We start from the raw sequence: 22,270 nt of genomic DNA on the forward strand, positions 1-22,270 counted from the left end.
CTAACAAGCATACAGCCCGCCTGATGGTAAGCGGTTACCGGAGCTTAATGGATCTATGGCCAAAACTTGGGGTCACTAAACTATATCATTATATATTCGACTTTTACAGACTGCCTAAAACATAACACTTCTTTTCTAAGTTTTATAAATAATCCCAACATTTACAACGTATTAGACTCACTAGGCATGAAGATGGGGGGCTACAGCATAATTTTTTCACAAAAATATGGGTTAGTTCCAGATTCGTCGGATTCACATAGGTATATTTGGATTGTGACGCACTAAAGTAAATACGGCGAAACAAGAATTCGGCGAATCGGGATCTAACCACAATACTTATGTACTAAAAATAATAAAAGAGTTGCATCTTTTGCCATTCAAGCTCTAACAATGTAGTTCCTTTGACCACATCGTTAAATCATAATTGTGCGCTAGCGCATTGCGTCTTGATTACGATTATTATATGTCTATATCTGGGTTCCGTATGTATTCAAGGAGTTTCCTTACTCGATATATTAATCGATAATGACAAGATGAGGACAAGGTGTTAGGATACAAACTATATGAGTAAAGTGGGCGGCTTTGACCTGATTATTTATTGACATTGTTGTCTTCTAAGCGACGATATATTGTAGTTAATAATTGATGTAGGTATTGTTGTTGTAGTCCAGCGGTCGGCAACCTTTTAGCAGCCAAGGGCCACAAAGTAGTTAACGAAGTTGAAGCGGGCCGCACTTTGTTAATATTTATGACTTCATCAGATATTGTCGTTTGTCAATATTACATATAAAATAGCTAGGGGGGCTCGCGGGCCGCAAGTGAGAGGTTTGCGGGCCGCATGCGGCCCGGGCCCTGTTGCCGACCACTGTTGTAGTCCATATAATTTATAAACCTTAAAACGCTAAATCTCCCAAAATTGTATAGAGATGAAACCAGTCGCCATACTCTTCGTATTTGAAAAAAACATTTAAGTAGATGAATTGGGATACAGTTTGTCATTGTCAACCCTATAGGATATTTTATGCTGTTTCTGACAAAAAAAATATCCTTATTTAATTTAAGAATTTATATAGATTTATTAAAGATATTACAAAATCGTATAAGTATTCCAATGTTTTTTTTTTGCCAAGAGTATTTTGAAAATTAAACTAAATTACGTTCAGGTAATAATATATTTTTAAATAAAGGTACCTACTTAAGCTACATAATATGTTTACGCACGTTCTCAAAATCAACTAGCAAGAACCATGCTTGAAAAAAAAAACAACTTAATTTTAAAAGCTATGATCAACTTACTTATACGAGTAGTAATAATATATTTAAAATATATTATTACTTACATAAATAAATAAAAACTAGCTACTACGTACTGTTTTAATGTGTAGGTAACTAAATTAGGTATAAACCGCGGTAACTAAGAAAGAAATCATGCCACATGTTACCATTTTATAATCTAAAAAGTTATTTTTAGGTAATAAAACGAATACATTTCAACTGGATTGAAATGTCATATGTTTGGCTCAACTTCTTAGCAACATGGAACTATAATCACTTAAATCTAAAAACAAGTTTTCATAAAATGTCTGCCTTCAATAGTCTTCAGTTTTAATGTTAACATTATTCTGAAATACCTTAGACTCCGAATCAACATTCGTATATTCGTCTTTTTCAATTTTTATAGCTAGTTCATTCAAACCAGCTTGACTGTGTCTCCCTCTCTCACCATCCCTTTCATTTTTACAATGAATTGTATTGTTCATATTATAATCAGTGTCTGTAGAGGGATCATAATATTCTTCACAAGGCTCCCTTTTTATTAAATCTTCAGTCAAAATAGTACAGTTTAGTGTACTAGTATAATTGTTAATTGTAGATTGTTCATTTATATTCTCTTGTTTAATCATTCTTGTAATAGGATGTGCTACATTTGGATTATTCACAGTGTTCATTCGTGTGGTAACTGCTTTGTGGAAATCTGGAGTTACAGTAGGAGAACTCGGAGAATATCTAACGTTTTGACATGAATTCATATTAAAACTGTCATTCATGTTAGAATTTGGTTTTCCAAATATCATACCCGGAGTCATAGTAGGTGTCTCGTTTCCATTAAGATTGTTTCTGGTGATGTTATCAAAATTTTCGATTTTGATGAAAGCAGGTGAAAATATAGATGGCGCATTCATGTAACTTGGTACATGATCTATTTCAATACTTTTTGGAGTAAACGTAGGAGAGTATGGGACATCAATATTATCATTAATAGTTCGCACTGGAGAATAATCCATATTCCCCATTGTGAATAAATCAGAAGTCATTATAGGAGAGTAAGGTAGATTAATATCAATCATACCATTAGTTCCGTCATTTTCCAAGTGTATTGCATCTAAAGATGCAGTTGGGGAATAAGCTTCGGAAAGAGGGTGTAATATCATAGTGGTGTCAGAGTGTATGGATTTTTTGTCAGTATCGATACTATACGGACTTGGTGTGTGTATGTAGTCGATTTTTGACATCGGTGTGCTGGTGTACTCTCGTGCTGGGTAGAAATGGTTGATTTGTCTCTCTCGCTGAAAAAAAAAACATTCAATACTTTAGTGAAGTTTAGCGTCTCACTCAATTGTTCGACCGCGCTCGGCTAGCCGACTGCCCTCAGCAGTTATTGAGGCTCAGGTTAGAAATTAAGGTTTCTTGCATTATAGTCTTTATCTTTAGGTATTTAAATAAAAGTAAACAAACAATTTGTACATTTCCGGGTAGTTATAACATTTATTGGTTAACCGTTAATTACAAAACCGCCAGGACCAGTCACTGAACGACCTGACTTTAACCCATAGTCTAATAAAACATGGTCTTCCATTCCCAGAGTGACACGGGCCTACGTCACAACAACATGGCCGCTATATATAGCGCTATCGCATATTATCATATAACGCTGTCGCATGATGACGTAGGCCCGTGTCAGTTAGGTGACCTAGAAAAGACGGGAATGGAGTACCAGGCGGAGTATATTATTATACCATGCTTTAACCTACATTATTTGATCGTGTAATGTTTCTTCTACCCTCAACTGGCTTAAGGAGCCATTTGAGGGTAGATTTTGTTTACTTTTATTTTAATTTAATACCTAAAGATACAGAAATAGCGGGGGACAACATGATCCGTACCCTTCCGCAGTCAAACATCAGTTTTGAAATGAAAAGAAAAATCTTTACCTACTTCCGGCAATTAGTGGCCTATAGGTCCCCTAAAGGCTAAAACTAGCGTACATATTATAAATATATCTTAAAACTATTTATTACGCAACCCTGAATTGTCAGGAAGCCGGCCGCGGAACCGCCGGAAATAGGGGATATTACTGCAATGTTCTGCCGCCAGAGTGCAGCACTACCGACTCAGTAAATTCATAGACTAACTATGCATACTGTGCCTTAAACTGTTTTTTGACAAGTTTTCATAGTCTAATAAAACATGGTCTTCCATTCCCAGAGTGACACGGGCCTACGTCACAACAACATGGCCGCTATATATAGCGCTATCGCATATTATCATATAGCGCTGTCGCATGATGACGTAGGCCCGTGTCAGTTAGGTGACCTAGAAAAGACGGGAATGGAGTACCAGGCGGAGTATATTATTATACCATGACAAGTTTTCACAGACAATAAAATATGACATTGATGCATCAAGGCGGTTTGTTAACGAGTGCCTACCGGTAAACGCGAAAATCGAAATTTAGTTATCTGCCTCTTTATCGCTCTAATATGCAAGAGTGATAGAGAGATTAGATAACGAAATTTCGATTTTCTTGTTTCGTGGTAGGCCATCTGATTGACGTGACGTGTGATGTGTCAATGTGGTTTGTTTACTGTATGTGCCACAAAGGTGCCACCTACGCAGAGCTTTGCCTAATATTCCCTATTGACACCCTTCAGCCAAAACTTTTAGAATTTTAGACAGTGAAAATTCAGTTGATTAGTGTCCTAGTAGATAATATTATCTCCTTTGTGATCGTAAAATATGTTTGGATGACCGTGCAGGTCCGATAAATTCAGACATTTTTCTAACATGAGGTTTTATAAAAGTAATAAAACGATAAAAAAAAACACCGATAATCGATAACCATGCCCGATTAGTGTAAACCTATTTGTATGGAACCCCGTTTCTTGGTAAACTGACCTTATCATTCAATACCTTATTAAATATGTTGCGAATTTATTGCTCGATGTAATCGTAGTGGAAAGAAACGAGTTCCATGGAAATTTCTGGCGTAGGTACAGTCAGAATAAAAAATAGCAGGTCATACGGACCTGACACTATCATGAATAATGACAATACTTAGTAGAAATTAAATTTTTAGTGATGGTGTAGGATGGCGGCCAGTACTCGTCTAAAGTACCTACAACAGCATGCAGTCTTATTGAACTTACCGTGGAACTATTTTGTGTTGTCTACCATAGTTCGATTAATATGCTTAATTTCTATGTCACGTTTCTTTTGATATTAGTGAGTTGTATTGTACAGTCAGCAGCAAAAGTTGATAAGCGGGCGAGGTGTTCAAAATGATCTTGACGCGACTTTATTATTAAGAGAATAAGATCCGAGCGTGTCAAGGTAATTTTAAACACCTCGCCGGGCCCGCTTAGCAGCTTCTGCTGCTGACTGTATGTAGGTAGATCTGTGCAAGATTGTCCAACTATATTTTACTAACAATTTACCTGTTTTGTGCGCTTAATGAGCGTGTCCAATTCCTCAGAGTCACTCGAGAAGCTACCGTTGCTCACGTCTTCGTACGAAATGTTATTACACGCGAACACGTCAGTTAAGGCTATAGACGATACCGGGGAGAGACTGTCGTTCGGGTTACGATATCCCTAAAAAACGAAAATTACTATTTACGCATTGTTTTTTAGTATTGTTTTATTTCTTTTTTTATAAGTTCAAGGGTCCACTGAAATCAGCGTCGTTGCACTAAATGCTCCGACACATGCTGAGTGGTATCCTTTTTGGAACAACCAATTACATAACCTATGTTACATGTTTGCCTGTATTAATTTTAAGATTGTTATGTGTTGTTTCAAATAAATTATTTTCTATTCTAAAATAATTTCAAAAGACGGAAACATATCAATTGCTAAGGAAATACAGAATTCACGTCGTGACGTTGTAAATTCGAAGAATTAGTATACAGGGTGGCTAAAAAATAACTCCATTCCCGTTGCCAGGGAGGTTTTGGGATTATACTGAGCAACTTTTACTATGGGACATGGGACCAACACTGAAATCGCGAAAAAAAAATTTAGCTGTTTTATACATCTTTGGCTGTCCTATTTTCTATGGGAGGGTAAATTTTTTTTCACGATTTCGGGGTTGGTCCCATAGTAAAAGTTGCTGAGTATATATAATCCCAAAACCTCCTTGGCAATAGGAATGCAGTTATTTTTTAGCCACCCTGTATAATAGCAGCAATAAGATTCAACTTACTCTGCTCAATGTCGACCTGCAACAGCTAGAAATATCAGAACACATGTCTCTCAAACAAATCGGCACAATCCGTTCATAATAAGCTTCCTTCTTACACACATTATAAGCAGACCTCACAATAGACGCAGGCCTCTCTTCACATGTGTTTACACTTAACACACATTTAAACTTTTTCTTTTTAATCTTTAACTTCCTGGTGATCAATAGGTTATCCATGTTGTAAAAACTAATTCGCCGTTTACGTTTTTTCTTTATTTTTTTACGTTTTTCTGGAGCCGATGTTATTGTGATAGTGTCGGGTATGTCGTCGCAGTTTATAATGTTAGGGTCATAATGGAGGTGTGTTTGTTGGTCCATTTTTGTGCATAGGGTCTTGAATGCTGGAAAAATAGAGTGGTGTTTATGTTTTTTATTAGAGAACATGTATAAAAAACATTTTTAATTTATAAATCTACTACGGCTCCTGAGAAACGTACAAATCATACAATCAGCATAAAATAGATAGTGACTTTGAAAGTGGTCAAATATAAATTTATGATGTATCATGGATATTTGTTCCTGATTTATGGATGTTTTCTTTATTATGAACTAATGAATAAAAATGCAAACAGAACAATTCTTTTTAATAACCGTAGCCGGCCCAAAGGTATTATTGCATTAAGATACAAGTGTTAAATTACTGAGTTTAAGTATTGATGTAAGTAAAATATTTTAGAGCCAGCTAGCTTACAAGATTTTATATTTTATGTTGACTATTAATAATTGTATGTTTACATTTTTCAAGTACTATTTCAGTCTAAGATCAAATTAAATTATTTTCTATGAAAATATTAAGTGAACTATGATTTAGACGCATCAGCATCAGCTGCCTGTCTAAAACGAAATAATAATAATAACCCCGCGGGGGCAGCTTGTGGCGAGCTGACGGTGAGTGGCGACACCGCGGACCCCTATTCCAGAGGGCACTTTCATCTAGCCCTCGCCTCTGTGCTGGCCTTGACTGGCCGGCCAGAGTGGAGTCGCAAGAGCGGGACCTATGCTAGGTTGGAAGTGTAAAATGTCATAATGCCGGCGGCCTGCTGAACGGATTACCGTGATCTGGCTACCGCAGACACACCTCTCAACAACCTCACAGCCACTCCAAAGTGTTGCCCTGTTGTCGCACTGTGCGTGCGGCCATTGCGGGGCCCACTCAATGAGTTGGCGAGTCACCACCTGTCTCATACAATTTTGAGACTGATTGTCACGGCAGGTGTCCGCTAGTCTCCTCCCATAGCCCGATTTCCAGTCCATCCAACATTCAAATCTATAGCCTATGACCTTAGCTCCCATCACAGCACAAAAGTGCTGCACTGCAATAGTCTTTGCACCTGGCGGGGACCATCTCCGGATGTATCATGTTGTGCGTTCGGGGATGGTATCCGCCATGTGTATCCCTTGCCTTTAGATTAATTTGTCTTAAAGGGCCACTGCGCTGTTGGCTTCGGCCCCACGCACGCCTCCCAAAGGTCCGGGACCCCACATGGTCCCGATATATGGAAAGACAGACAAATAATAATAATATTTCGGTTTATACTATTTCAGTGATTATCTTAATTTTGGATATTTTTCAATGAGATAAAATTTGTCTTACATTAACAACAGAGTAAGAATTTAATGACTTCAGAGGTCATTTTACATAGTTTTAAACACTAACTAAGTCCTACTTCCTAAGTCGCCATTTTCTAAAACTTCCTTTAAAGTAGTTAGGTACCTAAGGCTCTTATCACACTGATGCAGATGCGGCGCCCGTGTGATAACTGCCTAACTAAGTCATTGCATTCTCATAACCGCGTGGTGCCAGTTATCCGACGCCGGAAACATTGAAATATAGGCTAAAATTCTATATGAAGGTCATTTGTCGGTCTGTGAACATATTTACCACAATAATAACAGTAAAACTATATCGTGGCGAGGCTTTTAATTTTTAATAGATTGCATTTAATTCAATTTTCTCACACGTATGGTAATAATAGGACTAGGCACCCGAAAAGTTTTAGGTGTTATTTTGAAATAGATTTTTAGCACTATATGTAATATTTTTGTAACTTACCTTTGTTTACTTCAGTTAACTTGCAGATAATTTGATAATGTATACTTGTATACAAGAGCAATCTACCCGCATTACCTTATTGAATATACAATTTAAACTTCCCTAGGCCTGTAAAGTAACACAATTCTACATCAATGTTTAACACGAAACCATAAGACACGACTATAGTTTATCGCCCTTTAAGTAGTAGTACTAATATTTTATCACAAGCATTCATTTTAAAGCTAATTAGAGTTGAAAACATTCATGTCGTAATCTAAATTTCACTCGGAGAAAAAATCGCGCCGAATACCCTTTTTAGATTTTATTTGACAGCCGTCACTTTACCTGACACTTGAGATTGCGTTTTGTTTCGTAGATTTTTTGTGTATCATTTCATCATAGAACATAGAAGGTAGGATCGTATAGAAGTGGTATACGCGTGCCTCCGTGAGGGACAAAACATACGCAAATGCGACACTGTGATTGGTCGAATTCATTTGTTGCCCACCATAATCAATACTAAAAAAAGGTGGGGAACAAATAAAATGTGCGACTGTGACAAGGACAAACAATAATAGCTCTTTCGCTGCTACTCCTACTGAAAGATACATAAGACTATCCTGTTCGGTCACTTCTCCCCACCCTCATGCCAGATCCAGTCTTAATACTAGATTCATGCATTTCATCCACTTGTCTCCGAACTTTTTTTTCGAATGGCCGAACTATTTGAAATTAAACGAAAAGAAAAAAAAACTTGACGAGTTTTTATTTATACAAACATGATATGGGTGTAGCCAACTTATTCAAAAATATGTCCCATAGTTCTTAATTCGCTGACATAAGAGCTATGGGACATATTTTTGAGATGATCTGTGCACCCATATTTATTTTGTTTCATATTTCACGCCAGGTCGGTCTCTTAAGAGCGCTCTTACAAGAAAAGTCGAAATAATGCAAAATTGATGATACTAGTCGACGAAATTCAGGACTTTGCGCTCATTATTAGAAACAATGAGTACTTGTTCCAGTAAAAGCGTCTTCTTATCTTTATAAATATCGTTGTAAATATTAGAAAAAGGACTTATTAAATTAGTAATGATTTTTTTTCTGATGGTCGTTTCCGAAAAACCCCGTGAAGCACTGAATGGCGAGCTCTTATTTGGAAATGTTAAGAATTTTACTCTGCTAAACCTGGCTATTTTGTATTACTAATACCCTGTACTTTAGGCATATCAAACTATATTTTTCCTACATACCTTTGAGAAAGAGAAAATCAAAGTAAAACGAACTCGATTTTCTCTCCGAAACAAGTGTCAATTCCTACGAAAATCTACTTAATATCGAAGTCATTTTCATACTCAAGCAATCTGCAACGTTTGCTTATACTGTTGGTATACATTAGTGTTTATGAAATTCTACTATAATTTTTTGGCAATTTTTTGAAAACTACTCTATATTACCGATGACGCGCGCTGCGCCAGCTCAGTGCCGCGGCAGAGCTTGTAGAGGCAGGACGTGTGTCGGTCGGCTCCGCACATTTTCAACGGCGACGACGAGGTTTTTTATCATTGTGTGCGGCGGGCGCCGTGTAAAACGCTATACTGTGTGCGTGTAAACCGCAACGAGAGACTTTGATCCTAGCACTGTTTTTATAGTATTATAATTTATAATGGTACAGTTTAATAAACTACCGGACAGGATTAAAAATATTTGAAACGACCTGACATTCTATATGTATTTATTTGACTCAAGATAGTACTCAGGGTCTGATGATGGAGCCGGAAGGTGGTCACCGGTACCAATCAACCATGCAACTAAACCACTTCGTGTTTAGGCTCGTTTTATTCATCTCAACAAGATCTTTGACACAAGATAGTACTCAGGGTCTGATGATGGAGCCGGAAGGTGGTCACCGGTACCAATCAACCATGCAACTAAACCACTTCGTGTTTGGGCTCGTTTGATTCGGCTCAACAAGATCTTTGACTTAAGATAGTACTCAGGGTCTGATGATGGAGCCGGAAGGTGGTCACCAGTACCAATCAACAATGCAACTAAACCACTTCGTGTTTAGGCTCGTTTTATTCGTCTCAACAAGATCTTTGACTTAAGATAGTACTCAGGGTCTGATGATGGAGCCGGAAGGTGGTCACCGGTACCAATCAACCATGCAACTAAACCACTTCGTGTTTGGGCTCGTTTGATTCGGCTCAACAAGATCTTTGACTTAAGATAGTACTCAGGGTCTGATGATGGAGCCGGAAGGTGGTCACCGGTACCAATCAACCATGCAACTAAACCACTTCGTGTTTAGGCTCGTTTGATTCGTCTCAACAAGATCTTTGACACAAGATAGTACTCAGGGTCTGATGATGGAGCCGGCAGGTGGTCACCGGTACCAATCAACCATGCCACTAAACCACTTCGTGTTTAGGCTCGTTTTATTCGTTTCTATAAGATCTTTGACACAAGATAGTACTCAGGGTCTGATGTTGGAGCCGGAAGGTGGTCACCGGTACCAATCAACCATGCAACTAAACCACTTCGTGTTTAGGCTCGTTTGATTCGTCTCAACAAGACCTTGGACACAAGATAGTACTCAGGATCTGATGATGGAGCTGGAAGGTGGCCACGGGTACCAGTCTACCATGTAACTGAACCACTTCGTGTTTGGGCTCGTTTGATTTGTCGCAACAAGATCTTTGACACAAGGTAGTACTGAGGGTCTGATGATGGATCCGGAAGGTGGTGACCGGTACCAATCAACCATGCAACTAAACCACTTCGTGTTTGGCTTCGTTCGATTCGTCGCAACAAGATCTTTGACACAAGTTAGTACTCAGGGTCTGATGATGGAGCTGACTGTGGCCACGGGTACCAGTCTACCATGTAACTGAACCACTTCGTGTTTGGGCTCGTTTGATTTGTCGCAACAAGATGTTTGACACAAGGTAGTACTGAGGGTCTGATGATGGATCCGGAAGGTGGTCACCGGTACCAATCAACCATGCAACTAAACCACTTCGTGTTTGGCTTCGTTCGATTCGTCGCAACAAGATCTTTGACACAAGTTAGTACTCAGGGTCTGATGATGGAGCTGGACTGTGGCCACGGGTACCAGTCTACCATGTAACTGAACTACTTCGTGTTTGGGCTCGTTTGATTCGTCGCAATAAGATGTTTGACACAAGATACTACTCAGGGTCTGATGATAGAGCTGATGATGATAGACAGGTACCCGTCGCCACCTTCGCGCTCCATCATCAGACCCTGAGTACTACCTTGTGTCAAAGATCTTGTTGAGATGAATAAAACGTGCCTAAACACGAAGTGGTTTAGTTGCATGGTTGATTGGTACCGGTGACCACCTTCCGGCTCCAACATCAGACCCTGAGTACTATCTTGTGTCAAAGATCTTGTTGAAACGAATAAAACGAGCCTAAACACGAAGTGGTTTAGTTGCATGGTTGATTGGTACCGGTGACCACCTTCCAGCTCCATCATCAGACTCTGAGTATCACCTAGTGTCAAAGATCTTGTTGAGACGAATCAAACGAGCCCAAACACGAAGTTGTTTAGTTACATGATAGACTGGTACCCGTGGCCACCTTCCAGCTCCATCATCAGACCCTGTGTATCTTCAGTGTCAAAGATCTTGTTGAGACGAATCAAACGAGCCTAATCATGTTACTACATGGTTGATTGGTATCCGTGACCACCTTAATCATCATCAGATCCTCAGTACCAGTTCGTTTTTAAACCCTCGTTGATACAAACTTTACAACCTATAGGTACCAAATGCAATGACGAAACATGTAAATAAGCGAGTAGGTACCTATAATTTCTTTCGAGTAATATACCTTCATAAGTACGAGTATGGGGCTATTCATAAATTACGTCGTTTCAAATGGGAGGAGTGGGGGGGGGGGGGGTCTGGACATCGGATGATGGTAACATGACGTAGGAGGAAACAGATTCATCCGAAGCTTGATTTTTGGATGATTTGAGGGGTGGGGAAGGTCAAAAATCGTCAAAAATAGATGACGTAATTTATGAACAGCCCCTATGTACATTTGCACTGCATTTAGTATTTTCGTACTTACCAAATAACAGTTTTAGAACTTTAAAAGTTAAGTACAGTTAGTGTTGTTATGGTTGATTTCAATTTATGCTTCGCGAAGGATCAAGAATGTTTAATCCATCATTGTAGTGCGAGTGTGGCAGAAGGGATCGGCATACTGAGCTCGCACGGACTGCCGCAGCGCGTAAAATACCTAAACTCGCTCAACGCCGAAATGTAATAGCGCTCTTAAGGGGCCCACTGATTAATAGTCCGCCGGACGGTATCGGCCTGTCAGTTGTTCGGAACTGTCAAAATTTTGTTCTAACTGACAGACCGATATCGTCCGGCGGACTGTTAATCAGTGGGCCCCTTTAGTACCATGAGGTTACCGCGGCCGTATAACTTATATGCTGCTTATAAGCCTTTCAGTCATGTCACGCAAAAAATAAACACCCCATTATTCACAAACGTTTACTAAAGTTGACAAGCCGATAATAATCGTTTGTCTCTTTCCGACGTATTGGTATGATGGAAAGGGACAAACGATTATTAACGGCTTGTCAACTTTAGTACACGTTTATGAATAAGGGGGTTAAAGTTTTATGATTCCGTCTAAGCTAACTTTGCACCGACTTGAATAGAACAAAGTGAGGGAGTGTCATTATAATCGTCATATTGCAAATGCCATGCGGAGTCACCTCGCCTATACCTACTTGGTACTATACCTACCTACAATTTTACTAACAACAGTTTTCTTTTCAGCCTAAACCAGTGCAGTCAACGCAAGCCAAGCAACCCGCCGCAAACGACTCTGCCAAGTTGAGTGACGACGTCGCCAAGCAGGGTGATCTGGTGCGGTCACTGAAGGCTGCCAAGGCTGATAAGGCCAAGGTTGACGCGGCTGTTAAGACGCTGCTTGACCTTAAAGCCAAGTACAAAGCTGCTACTGGACAGGTAAGGAACATCTTAAATCACTTTTGCCAAGTTGAGTGACAAAGTCGCCAAGCTGGGTGACCTGGTGCGATCACTGAAGGCTGCCAGGGCTGATAAGGCCAAGGTTGACGCGGCTGTCAAGACGCTGCTTGACCTTGAGGCCAAGTACAAGGTAGCTACTAGTCAGGCAAGATTAAAAAAAAAGCTTCATATAAACTTAACATATTATCAGGTCAATAAAATCTCTTTAATATGAACCAGGACTGGAAGCCGGGCGCTGCTCCTACCGCGGCCCCTCCTGCATCAGGCGACTCCTCCAAGTTGAGTGACGAAGTTGCCAAGCAGGGCGACCTTGTGCGATCACTGAAGGCCGCCAAGGCTGATAAAGCCAAGGTTGATGAGGCGGTCAAGACCCTGCTCGACCTTAAGGCCAAGTACAAAGCTGCAACTGGACAGGTGAGAAAAAATGCTCGTTATATTTATTTGCAATTATGGTTCTATCTATCTAATTAAAAAACAGGAATGTTAGTTTTGGTTTCTAGCTTACAGTATTTAACCATTTAGTTTCCAACTGTTTCCACTATTTCATCTAAGAAAAAATAGGTTTAAAAAATATTTAAGACCTTAATATTCTTGACTCTTGGACCCTTAATAAATTAAATATAAAAAAGACTCGTAGTCTCAGCCTTGTATGATTTTGATGGCAGAAAGTGGTACAGAAAAAGTTAGAAACCTCTGATTCAACGCCTACTATTTCTTCAGAGGCTATGCTTAATTTTAACATAGTATCATTTAATGTATAATTAATGGCACAAACAGGAATGGAAGCCCGGTGCACTCGCTCCTGCACCCGTCCCGGCAGCGTCAGGTGACGCGGCCAAGTTAAGCGACGGCGTTGCCAAGCAGGGCGACCTCGTGCGCTCTCTCAAGGCTGCGAAAGCTGACAAGGCCAAGGTTGATGAGGCGGTCAAGACCCTGCTTGACCTTAAGGCCAAGTACAAAGCAGCTACTGGTCAGGTAAGGATCATCTCCAATTACTCGGCGTGACTGTCTGTTTTGACTAATTTATCTCCTCATGCTAGCTTGACCGAACATTCGTCTTGCATTTCTTTGAAGTGAGATAGATAAGAAATTACGAATTCATTTATGGTACTGTCATTCAAGTGCGTTTGGCAGCTCTAAATACTCGTCGTACGAGTCGTACTTTAAAGTTAAATAGTTAGTTAGTGTTGTCATAAAAATCTCGTCGCCACGTCCCGTAATTTTAGTGAAATTCAAACATTTCTCTCAAGTGTTTTAGCTTTTAGTCGTCCATCTTTTCTTATAATCTGTTACATTTGATATATATTTTTTAAGGAATGGAAGCCAGGCGCGGCACCAGCACCAGCGGCCGCACCATCGAACGATGCTGCTACATTGAGTGATGACGTCGCCAAGCAGGGTGACCTTGTGCGATCGCTGAAGTCCGCCAAGGCCGAGAAGGCCAAGGTTGACGACGCTGTCAAGACTCTGCTTGACCTTAAGGCCAAGTACAAGGCTGCTACTGGACAGGTAATACAATCTATTACTTTCTTAGACCACTTGTTAGAATTATATATGATATGATTGATATGTGATACATCGTCATACTATAGACTCACTACTATGTTGTTTCAAACAGTTTGGGTACGGTGACAGATGTCATCATAATAGAATTATAAATTGTAAGAAATGACATCTGTCACCGTCCCCTGCAAGCTGTTTGAAATATACTATAAACAAAAAGAATAGATAGTATAGAGGGGTCCTGTCATTGTAAATTTTGTAGTCACTGTAAATTTACTGCCGTCTATCGACACACGACTAAAACTCAAAATGAAAACGCATAAAGTTATCAAAAAAAACCGGGCAAGTGCGAGTCGGACTCGCGCACGAAGGGTTCCGTACCATAATGCAAAAAAAAAAAACGAAAAAAAAGCAAAAAAAAAACGGTCACCCATCCAAGTACTGACCACTCCCGACGTTGCTTAACTTTGGTCAAAAATCACGTTTGTTGTATGGGAGCCCCATTTAAATCTTTATTTTATTCTGTTTTTAGTATTTGTTGTTATAGCGGCAACAGAAATACATCATCTGTGAAAATTTCAACTGTCTAGCTATCACGGTTCGTGAGATACAGCCTGGTGACAGACGGACGGACGGACGGACGGACGGACGGACGGACGGACGGACGGACGGACGGACGGACGGACGGACAGCGAAGTCTTAGTAATAGGGTCCCGTTTTACCCTTTGGGTACGGAACCCTAAAAATGTATATATATGGATAAATGATTTTATTATTTTTATATCATTTTGATCCATGTTCATTCACTGATATCTATGTGTTAAAATTGTTAAATATGAAACGGTGTCGTCACGCCATCTAGCTGAGGATAGGCTAAAGGTGTCGTGCGACATCTATTCGAGAATGACTTTTACTTGAATTCCGAGGCACGTTTTTTCCTTAGACTTTATACGTCTTATACGAAGTTACATATGTCTTTGCTATAAATTAGTAAGAGAGCACTTATATGCCCGTACAAATTGAGATGTACAAAAAAGTTATCTTAGTGTAGGATAGGGCTTCCAATACCGGGATCCCGGGATCCCGAAATACCGGGATCCCGTCTGTTTAAACAGATTTTTCAATACCGGTATTTTTTAATGAAATACCGGGATCCCGGTATTTTCAAAAACAAGGAAAATGTGCCTATTATAACGTTTAAAATCTATTAAAATGGTCAAATTCGGCTGTATCAAGAAGATAACTTGCCAATTTAATTAAAGAAGATCATTTAATTGAAACAAGATCTGTGCATATGCGTTAGATAAATATTTGGTGATGAATTCTGATGTTCAGGATATATTAAGGGGCTACCCCACGCGAATGACCTTCGATCTGAATCCCTTAGTTTTCTAATGTTTTTTGTAGCTTATTATACTAGCAAAAAGCAGAGCTTTGTAAGGGCTCGCGGAGTTTTTCTACCTAAACGTATGTACCGGACCGCGACTTTGATCCAATCCGAGGTTTATTTCATGTTCGATCGAGTGGGTGGGTATGTAATAAGTCAGTTAAGGCCGTAACACACTATCGCACCGCACCAAGGTCGCGGTACGGTGCGATAGTGTGTTACGGCCTTTAAAAACGCAATTATAAGTGAGAGCAAGAAAGACAAATACTAACCGGACCCCGGTTGCTGTCAAGTACGCCTGTTTGTTACAGCTTTTACTTTGTCCATTAAAAACGTCTCCAGACGACAAAATCAAATTGCCAATATCATCCACACGTAATATACAATTTCATAAGCGCTTATTAGATCCTACACGGTCGCCCAGTACTTTTTGTAAGGATGCCAACTGGCTTTCCTACATAATGTTGGGTCAGCGACACCACACCACACAATTCAGCGAAAATCTTTCCCGTCTGGACACCTACTGGCGGTAATCACACTGCTCCGCACATAAACACACACACACAGTTCCACTAGGTACAGCCAAGGTTCAGCATTAGCTCTATCTTGGATCCTGCTCTTCTAAGTGCTCGTTAAGACGTGTCAGATGACCAAAACAGCGTGTGCCTATGTTGCACCAAACCTGAGTTCCACTAGGTACTGCCAGGGTTCAGCATCAGCTTTATCTTGGGTACTACACCTAAGTGCTCATCAAGACGAGTCGGATGACCAAAACAGCGTGAGCCTATGTTGCAACAAACCTGAGTTCCACTACGTACTGCCAGGGTTCAGCATCAGCTCTATCTTGGGTACTGCTCTCCCAAGTGCTCATCGTGACGAGTCGGATGTCCAAAACAATGTGTGTCAATGTTGCATCAAACCTGAGTTCCATTATACCTAATGGAACAATGGCAGTACCCTGCCAGGGTTCAGATCCGCTCTATTTTGGTTACTGCTTTCCCAAATGCTCATCAAGACGAGTCAGATTACCAAAACAGCGTGCGCCTATGCTACACATCACCTGAGTTCCACTATGTACTGCCAGGGTTCAGCATCCGCTTTATCCTGGGTACTGCTCTCCCAATTGCTCATCAAAACGAGTCGGATGACCAACAGCGTGTGTCTATGTTGCACCAAACCCGAGCTCCACTAGGTACTGCCAGGGTTCAGCATCACCTCTATCTTGGGAACTAACTCTCCTAAGTGCTCATCAAGATGAGTCGGATGACCAAAACATAATGTGCCTTAGTTGCACCAAACCTGAGTTCCACTAGGAACTGCCAGGGTTCTGGGTCATTTTGTTGAACTGCACGCCGTCGTTGCAATTGGCGTGCAGTCGGCGTGTAGTTCCCATACAAGTTGCAGTCGTGTGTCGGCCCTAAGTCACTGAAGTTTATTTAATTACACAAACGGGTCTACCGCGATATAATTTCATTGTTTTTACCTTTAATTCCGACGTTTCAGCTGAGTTGCACCAGCTGTGGTCACGGAAAGACTGACGTCCCAACAAATGTCAACGGAGATATTAATAACACCACTAAACTACCCGAAATTAGTTTATAAAAATGTTCGGGGTAGACAAAGAAATTGCAGCTACCCGTTAAAGTTTAATGTTTATTGTCCACGGCACGACACGCAACACTCACAGTATCCGTACACTGGTCCGAAGATATATCCGCTGGTTTCAACATTTGAAACACTGGTCCCCAAGTAGACGATAATTTCACTGAAGTTTGTATTAATATGCTTATCTTTATTTATAATTTTAGCAGTTCCAAGCAATAGTAACACTAAAGGCGCCGTTCATTCATTACGTAAGACAATTTTTGCCAGTTTTTGGCGCCCTCCCTCCACTATGTAAGAAATAATAAGAATAGGCTGACCCCCTCCTTCTCCCATTCCCCTATATTACCATATATTACGTAAGAATCTAAAGGAAAAATTGAGTACCTACACGTTTGGTTTGTATTAGTGCTTATTTTTCAAAAAAAATTTTTTTGAATGTGATATATGTACCTGTACAAAGGTACTTGAGCTCGTTTAAGCTAACTCTGCACCGTGTTTGATAGCATAGTGTGGAAGTATTATTATTATGTATTTTAAACGTCATAATTTCATAGAAATTAAATAAAAAGTCGCATCTTTGTGATCTTACGTAAGAACTATGAAAACCCCCTCCCTCCCCATGTAAGAAAAAATAAGATATGTTCGACCCCCCTCCTCCCCAAAATCGTCTTACGTAATAAATTAATGGCGCCAAAACTGTTTCTCGAACTGAAAATACCCTGATTTAAGTTTGCTAACACAACATGATTGATCAGTTCATCAGCGTCACAAAACCAAAATTGACCTCCGCAGTGAATAGGTATATCAGCAAGATTGATTGTTCTAGTAGGTATTCACAGAAACTTAATTGCTAAATTGGGAGTCAAACCAAGCGAAGCGAGGTGGGTCTGAATCCAAAATTTTAACCCACTTTTGTATTCATCGTTGTTAATGGCGTAAGCGCCATCGACATTATTGAAATTGAAAACACCACATAGGTATCGTTGTCTGAGTACCCACAACACAAGCCTCCTTGAGATTACTTTGGGGCTTAGTCAATTTGTATGTCCAATATTTATTTATTTTTTTACTAGTAACGCCATCTGTTAGAGAAGTAGATAATTCATTATTTTGCCAACAGATGGCGCTAGTAGTAATACATAGTGTTACTACTTTATTTTATTTTTTTAGGTTTATAAAATTATATTTTTATGTTTGATAACACATCTAGACATGAATTTACATTACTATGTCAAATTTCAAACCTAACAGTGCAGTAGTTTTTCCGTAAAGTGTACCACAAGAATGCATAGTTCGTCGAATAGTGATAGGGCTCGCTTCGCTCGCCCTAATTAACAACAACAGCTTGAAGCAATATATACTGCAAAACGTAATTCAAGACCAAAAAAAGTAAGAAAATGTTGCCACTTTTTACTAGCGCGTCTTGTATTTATGCAAAAATAAGTATATAAAAGTACTTTTTAAAATCGCAGGAGTAAAATTACTAATAAATAAATTATCTTAGCGTGATTATTTATCAAAAGGAATTTACTATTTTACAAACAAATAATTGCAGTGGCAACATTGTCTTACTTTTTTTGGTCTTGAATTACGTTTTGCAGTTTAGTATCCTATATTTACTTCAAAGTTCATCGCCTTCGAGATATTTGGCATCAAAGTTGAACAATTTTAGGCTAAAAACTGGTTTTCTGGCCATAACTTTTGTGAATTAGTTTAAAATGAAAACCCTGGATACGTTTCTCGAGACGTCAAATACGAACTCAAATATTTAGATTTCGTACATGTAATTGTAAGATTCTTCACTGCAAACTAGATATGAAAAAAGTGTTTTTTTTTTTTAGAAAAAATAGGAGATCGATTCAAAACTTGTCAAAAATGTCGGGTAGCCCCTTAATATAATTAGTTCTTAAAATTTTATCAAAAAGTAGAAAGAAATTAATTGTAATGGCATACGAATTATTGGTGCCAAAGAATATTTATTGGCTGATTATTAGGTTGAACTAAAAATGTGACTTGTGAAGTCAACAAGGCGGATAAAATGATTGCCAACCTGGAGGGTTCACATAATTATTGCAGATGGCGATTATTGTTTAATATCCTAAGCTAAGGATATACATATCTGGTGTAAAAGTGAGCCTTTAAAAAAAAACTCAATTTTTTTAAGCCATTTATAGTCAATACCGGGATCCCGGGATCCCGGGATCCCGGTATTGATAAAGACAGTTTCGGTATTAATACCGGTATTGAAAGAAGTCCGATATTTGGAAGCCCTAGTGTAGGACGCAACTCGGTAATGCCACTTTTGGCATAGTACTTTACAATAATTTACTTGGAGTAAAACTCCACCTATGTGTGGTGAGACTGTGTGCGTAGGTATGGTTAAGTATAGGTACTGTAAGCCTGTAATAATATAGGTATGAAGCAAGTCCTACAAAATCAAGACCTTCAATATTAGGGGTCATCCATTAATTACGTCACACGAATTTCTAGGTTTTTTTACCCCTCCCCCCCTCCTTGTCACACTTGGTCACATTTGGCAAACCCCTCCCCCCTGGTGTGACGTCACATTTCTTCAACGAAATCGGCAGATATTTATTTAATATTTTATCAAAATATTTTTGACAAAAGAAATATTAGTAATTTTATAACCCAAAACTGATTAAGAAATAAAATTAAACGAATAAAAACGATTATCGTTTCTAAACCTTGTTATTTAAATGATAATTAGCGTATAAAATAATTTAAATACATTTTCGGTTACTGATGAAGTTAAAGTGACGTCACAAAGTTTATGACTCCCCCCTCCCCCTTGTCACAACATGTCACATTTTCTTGACCCCCTCCCTCCCCCTAAACGTGTGATGTAATTAATGGATGACCCCTTATTACAGTTTATAAAATACAAATATTCACGACTTCAAACAAAAGACCTTCTGTACCTTATTACGTCACAATACGACCCAATATACAACAGCAACTGTGTAAACACATTCACGGCACATTAACGTTTATCAGTTGTTCAGTCTTTACCGATATCTGGAGCAAATACGGCCTGTTATTATATTAAGTATTTTCCTTAGAAATTAATAGTAGATTGTTAACCAAGGGTTGAAAGGCATCCATTTCTGTCGAGGTAGTTTGGCGCTCGAACGCAGTGAGAGCGCCAATAGTCCGAGACGGAAATGGTGCCTTTCACCCGAGTTAAACACTCTACTTTTCATATCGAATGCGAGGAAACCAAACAAGACAAGGCAATTTCGTAATCGAAGTACCCAATAGACCTACGGCCATGATTTTTTTCCTCAGGACTTACTTGCAATCGGAGACTTTACATGTGTGAAGATTAATACCCCTAGCGAAAATAATTTAGATTGCAATATTTACGAAAACACACATTTTTTAACAAACTGCAGTAATTTTAAAATGATTTGTTCATTATAGTATGAAAATAAGGGGGATTGCCTCTTACTTTTTAATTTTATACTTTTTCGTTCTAAAAGCCGCAACAGACTACCGGACCGCACCGCGACCTTGGTGCGCCGCACCACGTAATAACATAATAAAAGTATTTTAAATATTAAATAACAATTTAATTAATAATATAAGAAATTTTTATTTTGTATTTTATTTTATTTTATTTTCATGAATATAGTGCTAAATAACTTTAAAAACCAATTTAATATCGTACAAACGTTTAACTGTGGCTGTATAAGATTCTGCCTTTGCTCATTTACGCAAGTGTAAGGTTTAAAAAAATATTTTTGGTGTATTCCTTTTGGTTCCCGCCTTATGAAATCGAGTAAATAGAATTCAACGAAAGAAATCAAGAATAATTTGTTTTTAACAATTTACTTACATCATTTTTTATAAAAAAAGGATCAACGTGGGATTAGTGAAATTAAACAATGACCAATTGTTCCAGGCGAGGAAATAAAGACACTATTTTTCCATTTTGTTTCCACCCAGTTGTTCGTGGGACGGGGACACAGAGGAGTACACCACTTTTCTGCGCTAGAGCATAAACGTATCACTTTCTGCGCACCTTTTAGAACAACAACGACCCACTTTCAGAGCATGAGATATGAAAAAATATATACTGAAATCTAGAATGTAAACAGTAAAATGACAGTTGGTGGCGTGTTTTTCATGAGATTACCGCGCGTTATCGTACAAATCTTATTTTTTTAATGACTTAATGTTTACGACTTGTGATGAATGACTTTCTTTACGTGGATACATGCCTTCTCTAACATATTTTTATATAAATAATATAAATATGTCTGAATCTAAAAATATCAATCAATCAGTCTGCCAATTTTTGTCAATTTATTCTTTGTAGTTCAGGATATCAGTGGTGTGTGATATTTTAAAATTTTTTAACCCCCGACGGCGACGCAAAAGAGGGGTATTATACGTTTGACGCCGATTTCTTTCAGTGTTTTTATCTGTGGCATCGTAGCTCTCAAACGGATGGACCGATTTCGATGCCGTTTTTTTAACTTGAAAGCGAGTTTCCTTGCGGTGGTTCTTAACTATTTTTGGCTAAAATCTATACAGCGGTTTGAAGGGTATCAGCTCTTTTCCACAATAATGAAAATCATTTTTGGCATAAAATAGTTTATTGCGTACCTTTCATGGGTTAATGGTTTTATAAATCTTTAATTTAATAGTTATTGATAACTTTCTTACAATATACGACTCGCAAAATTAATAAGTAGGCCATACCATAACCCGTTATCTATTAGTCTTACGATATGGTGAGTGATATAACTTTATTGTCCAAAATGCATGACTTATGAGGGGTCATCCATTAACTACATCTCACGTTTAGGGGTGGAGGGGTCAAGAAAATGTGACATGTTGTGACAGGGAGGAGGGGGGAGGCACAAACTTTGTGACGTCACTTTAACTTATTTAAATGATTTAATTCGCTGTACGGTTAAATAACAATTTTTTGGCACGATAATAATTTTTATTCGTTTAATTTTCTTTACTCTTCATCAGTTTTGGGTTATAAAATTACTGATATTTCTTTTTTCAATAATATTTTGATAAAATATTAATAATAGGTACAACTTAATTCGATTTGCCGATTCTATTGAACAAATGTGACGTCACACCAGGGGGGAGGGGTTTGCCAAATGTGACCAAGTGTGACAATGAGGGGGGGAGGCGTCAAAAA

General features: G+C 38.8%; 1 protein-coding gene across 1 annotated transcript in view; it reads left to right on the top strand.

Moving 5' to 3' along the window:
* LOC134799152 (bifunctional glutamate/proline--tRNA ligase) overlaps positions 1–22,270 on the top strand; it is a 102,709-nt gene that overhangs the window by 42,031 nt on the left and 38,408 nt on the right. Inside the window, exons 14-17 of the mRNA XM_063771559.1 lie at positions 12,381–12,572; positions 12,813–13,007; positions 13,371–13,568; positions 13,908–14,102. Of these exons, the coding sequence (XP_063627629.1) occupies positions 12,381–12,572; positions 12,813–13,007; positions 13,371–13,568; positions 13,908–14,102 (780 nt within the window). The remainder of the gene's footprint in view (positions 1–12,380; positions 12,573–12,812; positions 13,008–13,370; positions 13,569–13,907; positions 14,103–22,270) is intronic.

Source organism: Cydia splendana, chromosome 18 (genome assembly GCF_910591565.1).
Source record: "Cydia splendana chromosome 18, ilCydSple1.2, whole genome shotgun sequence".
In the NCBI taxonomy this organism is placed as follows: Eukaryota; Metazoa; Arthropoda; class Insecta; order Lepidoptera; family Tortricidae; genus Cydia; species Cydia splendana.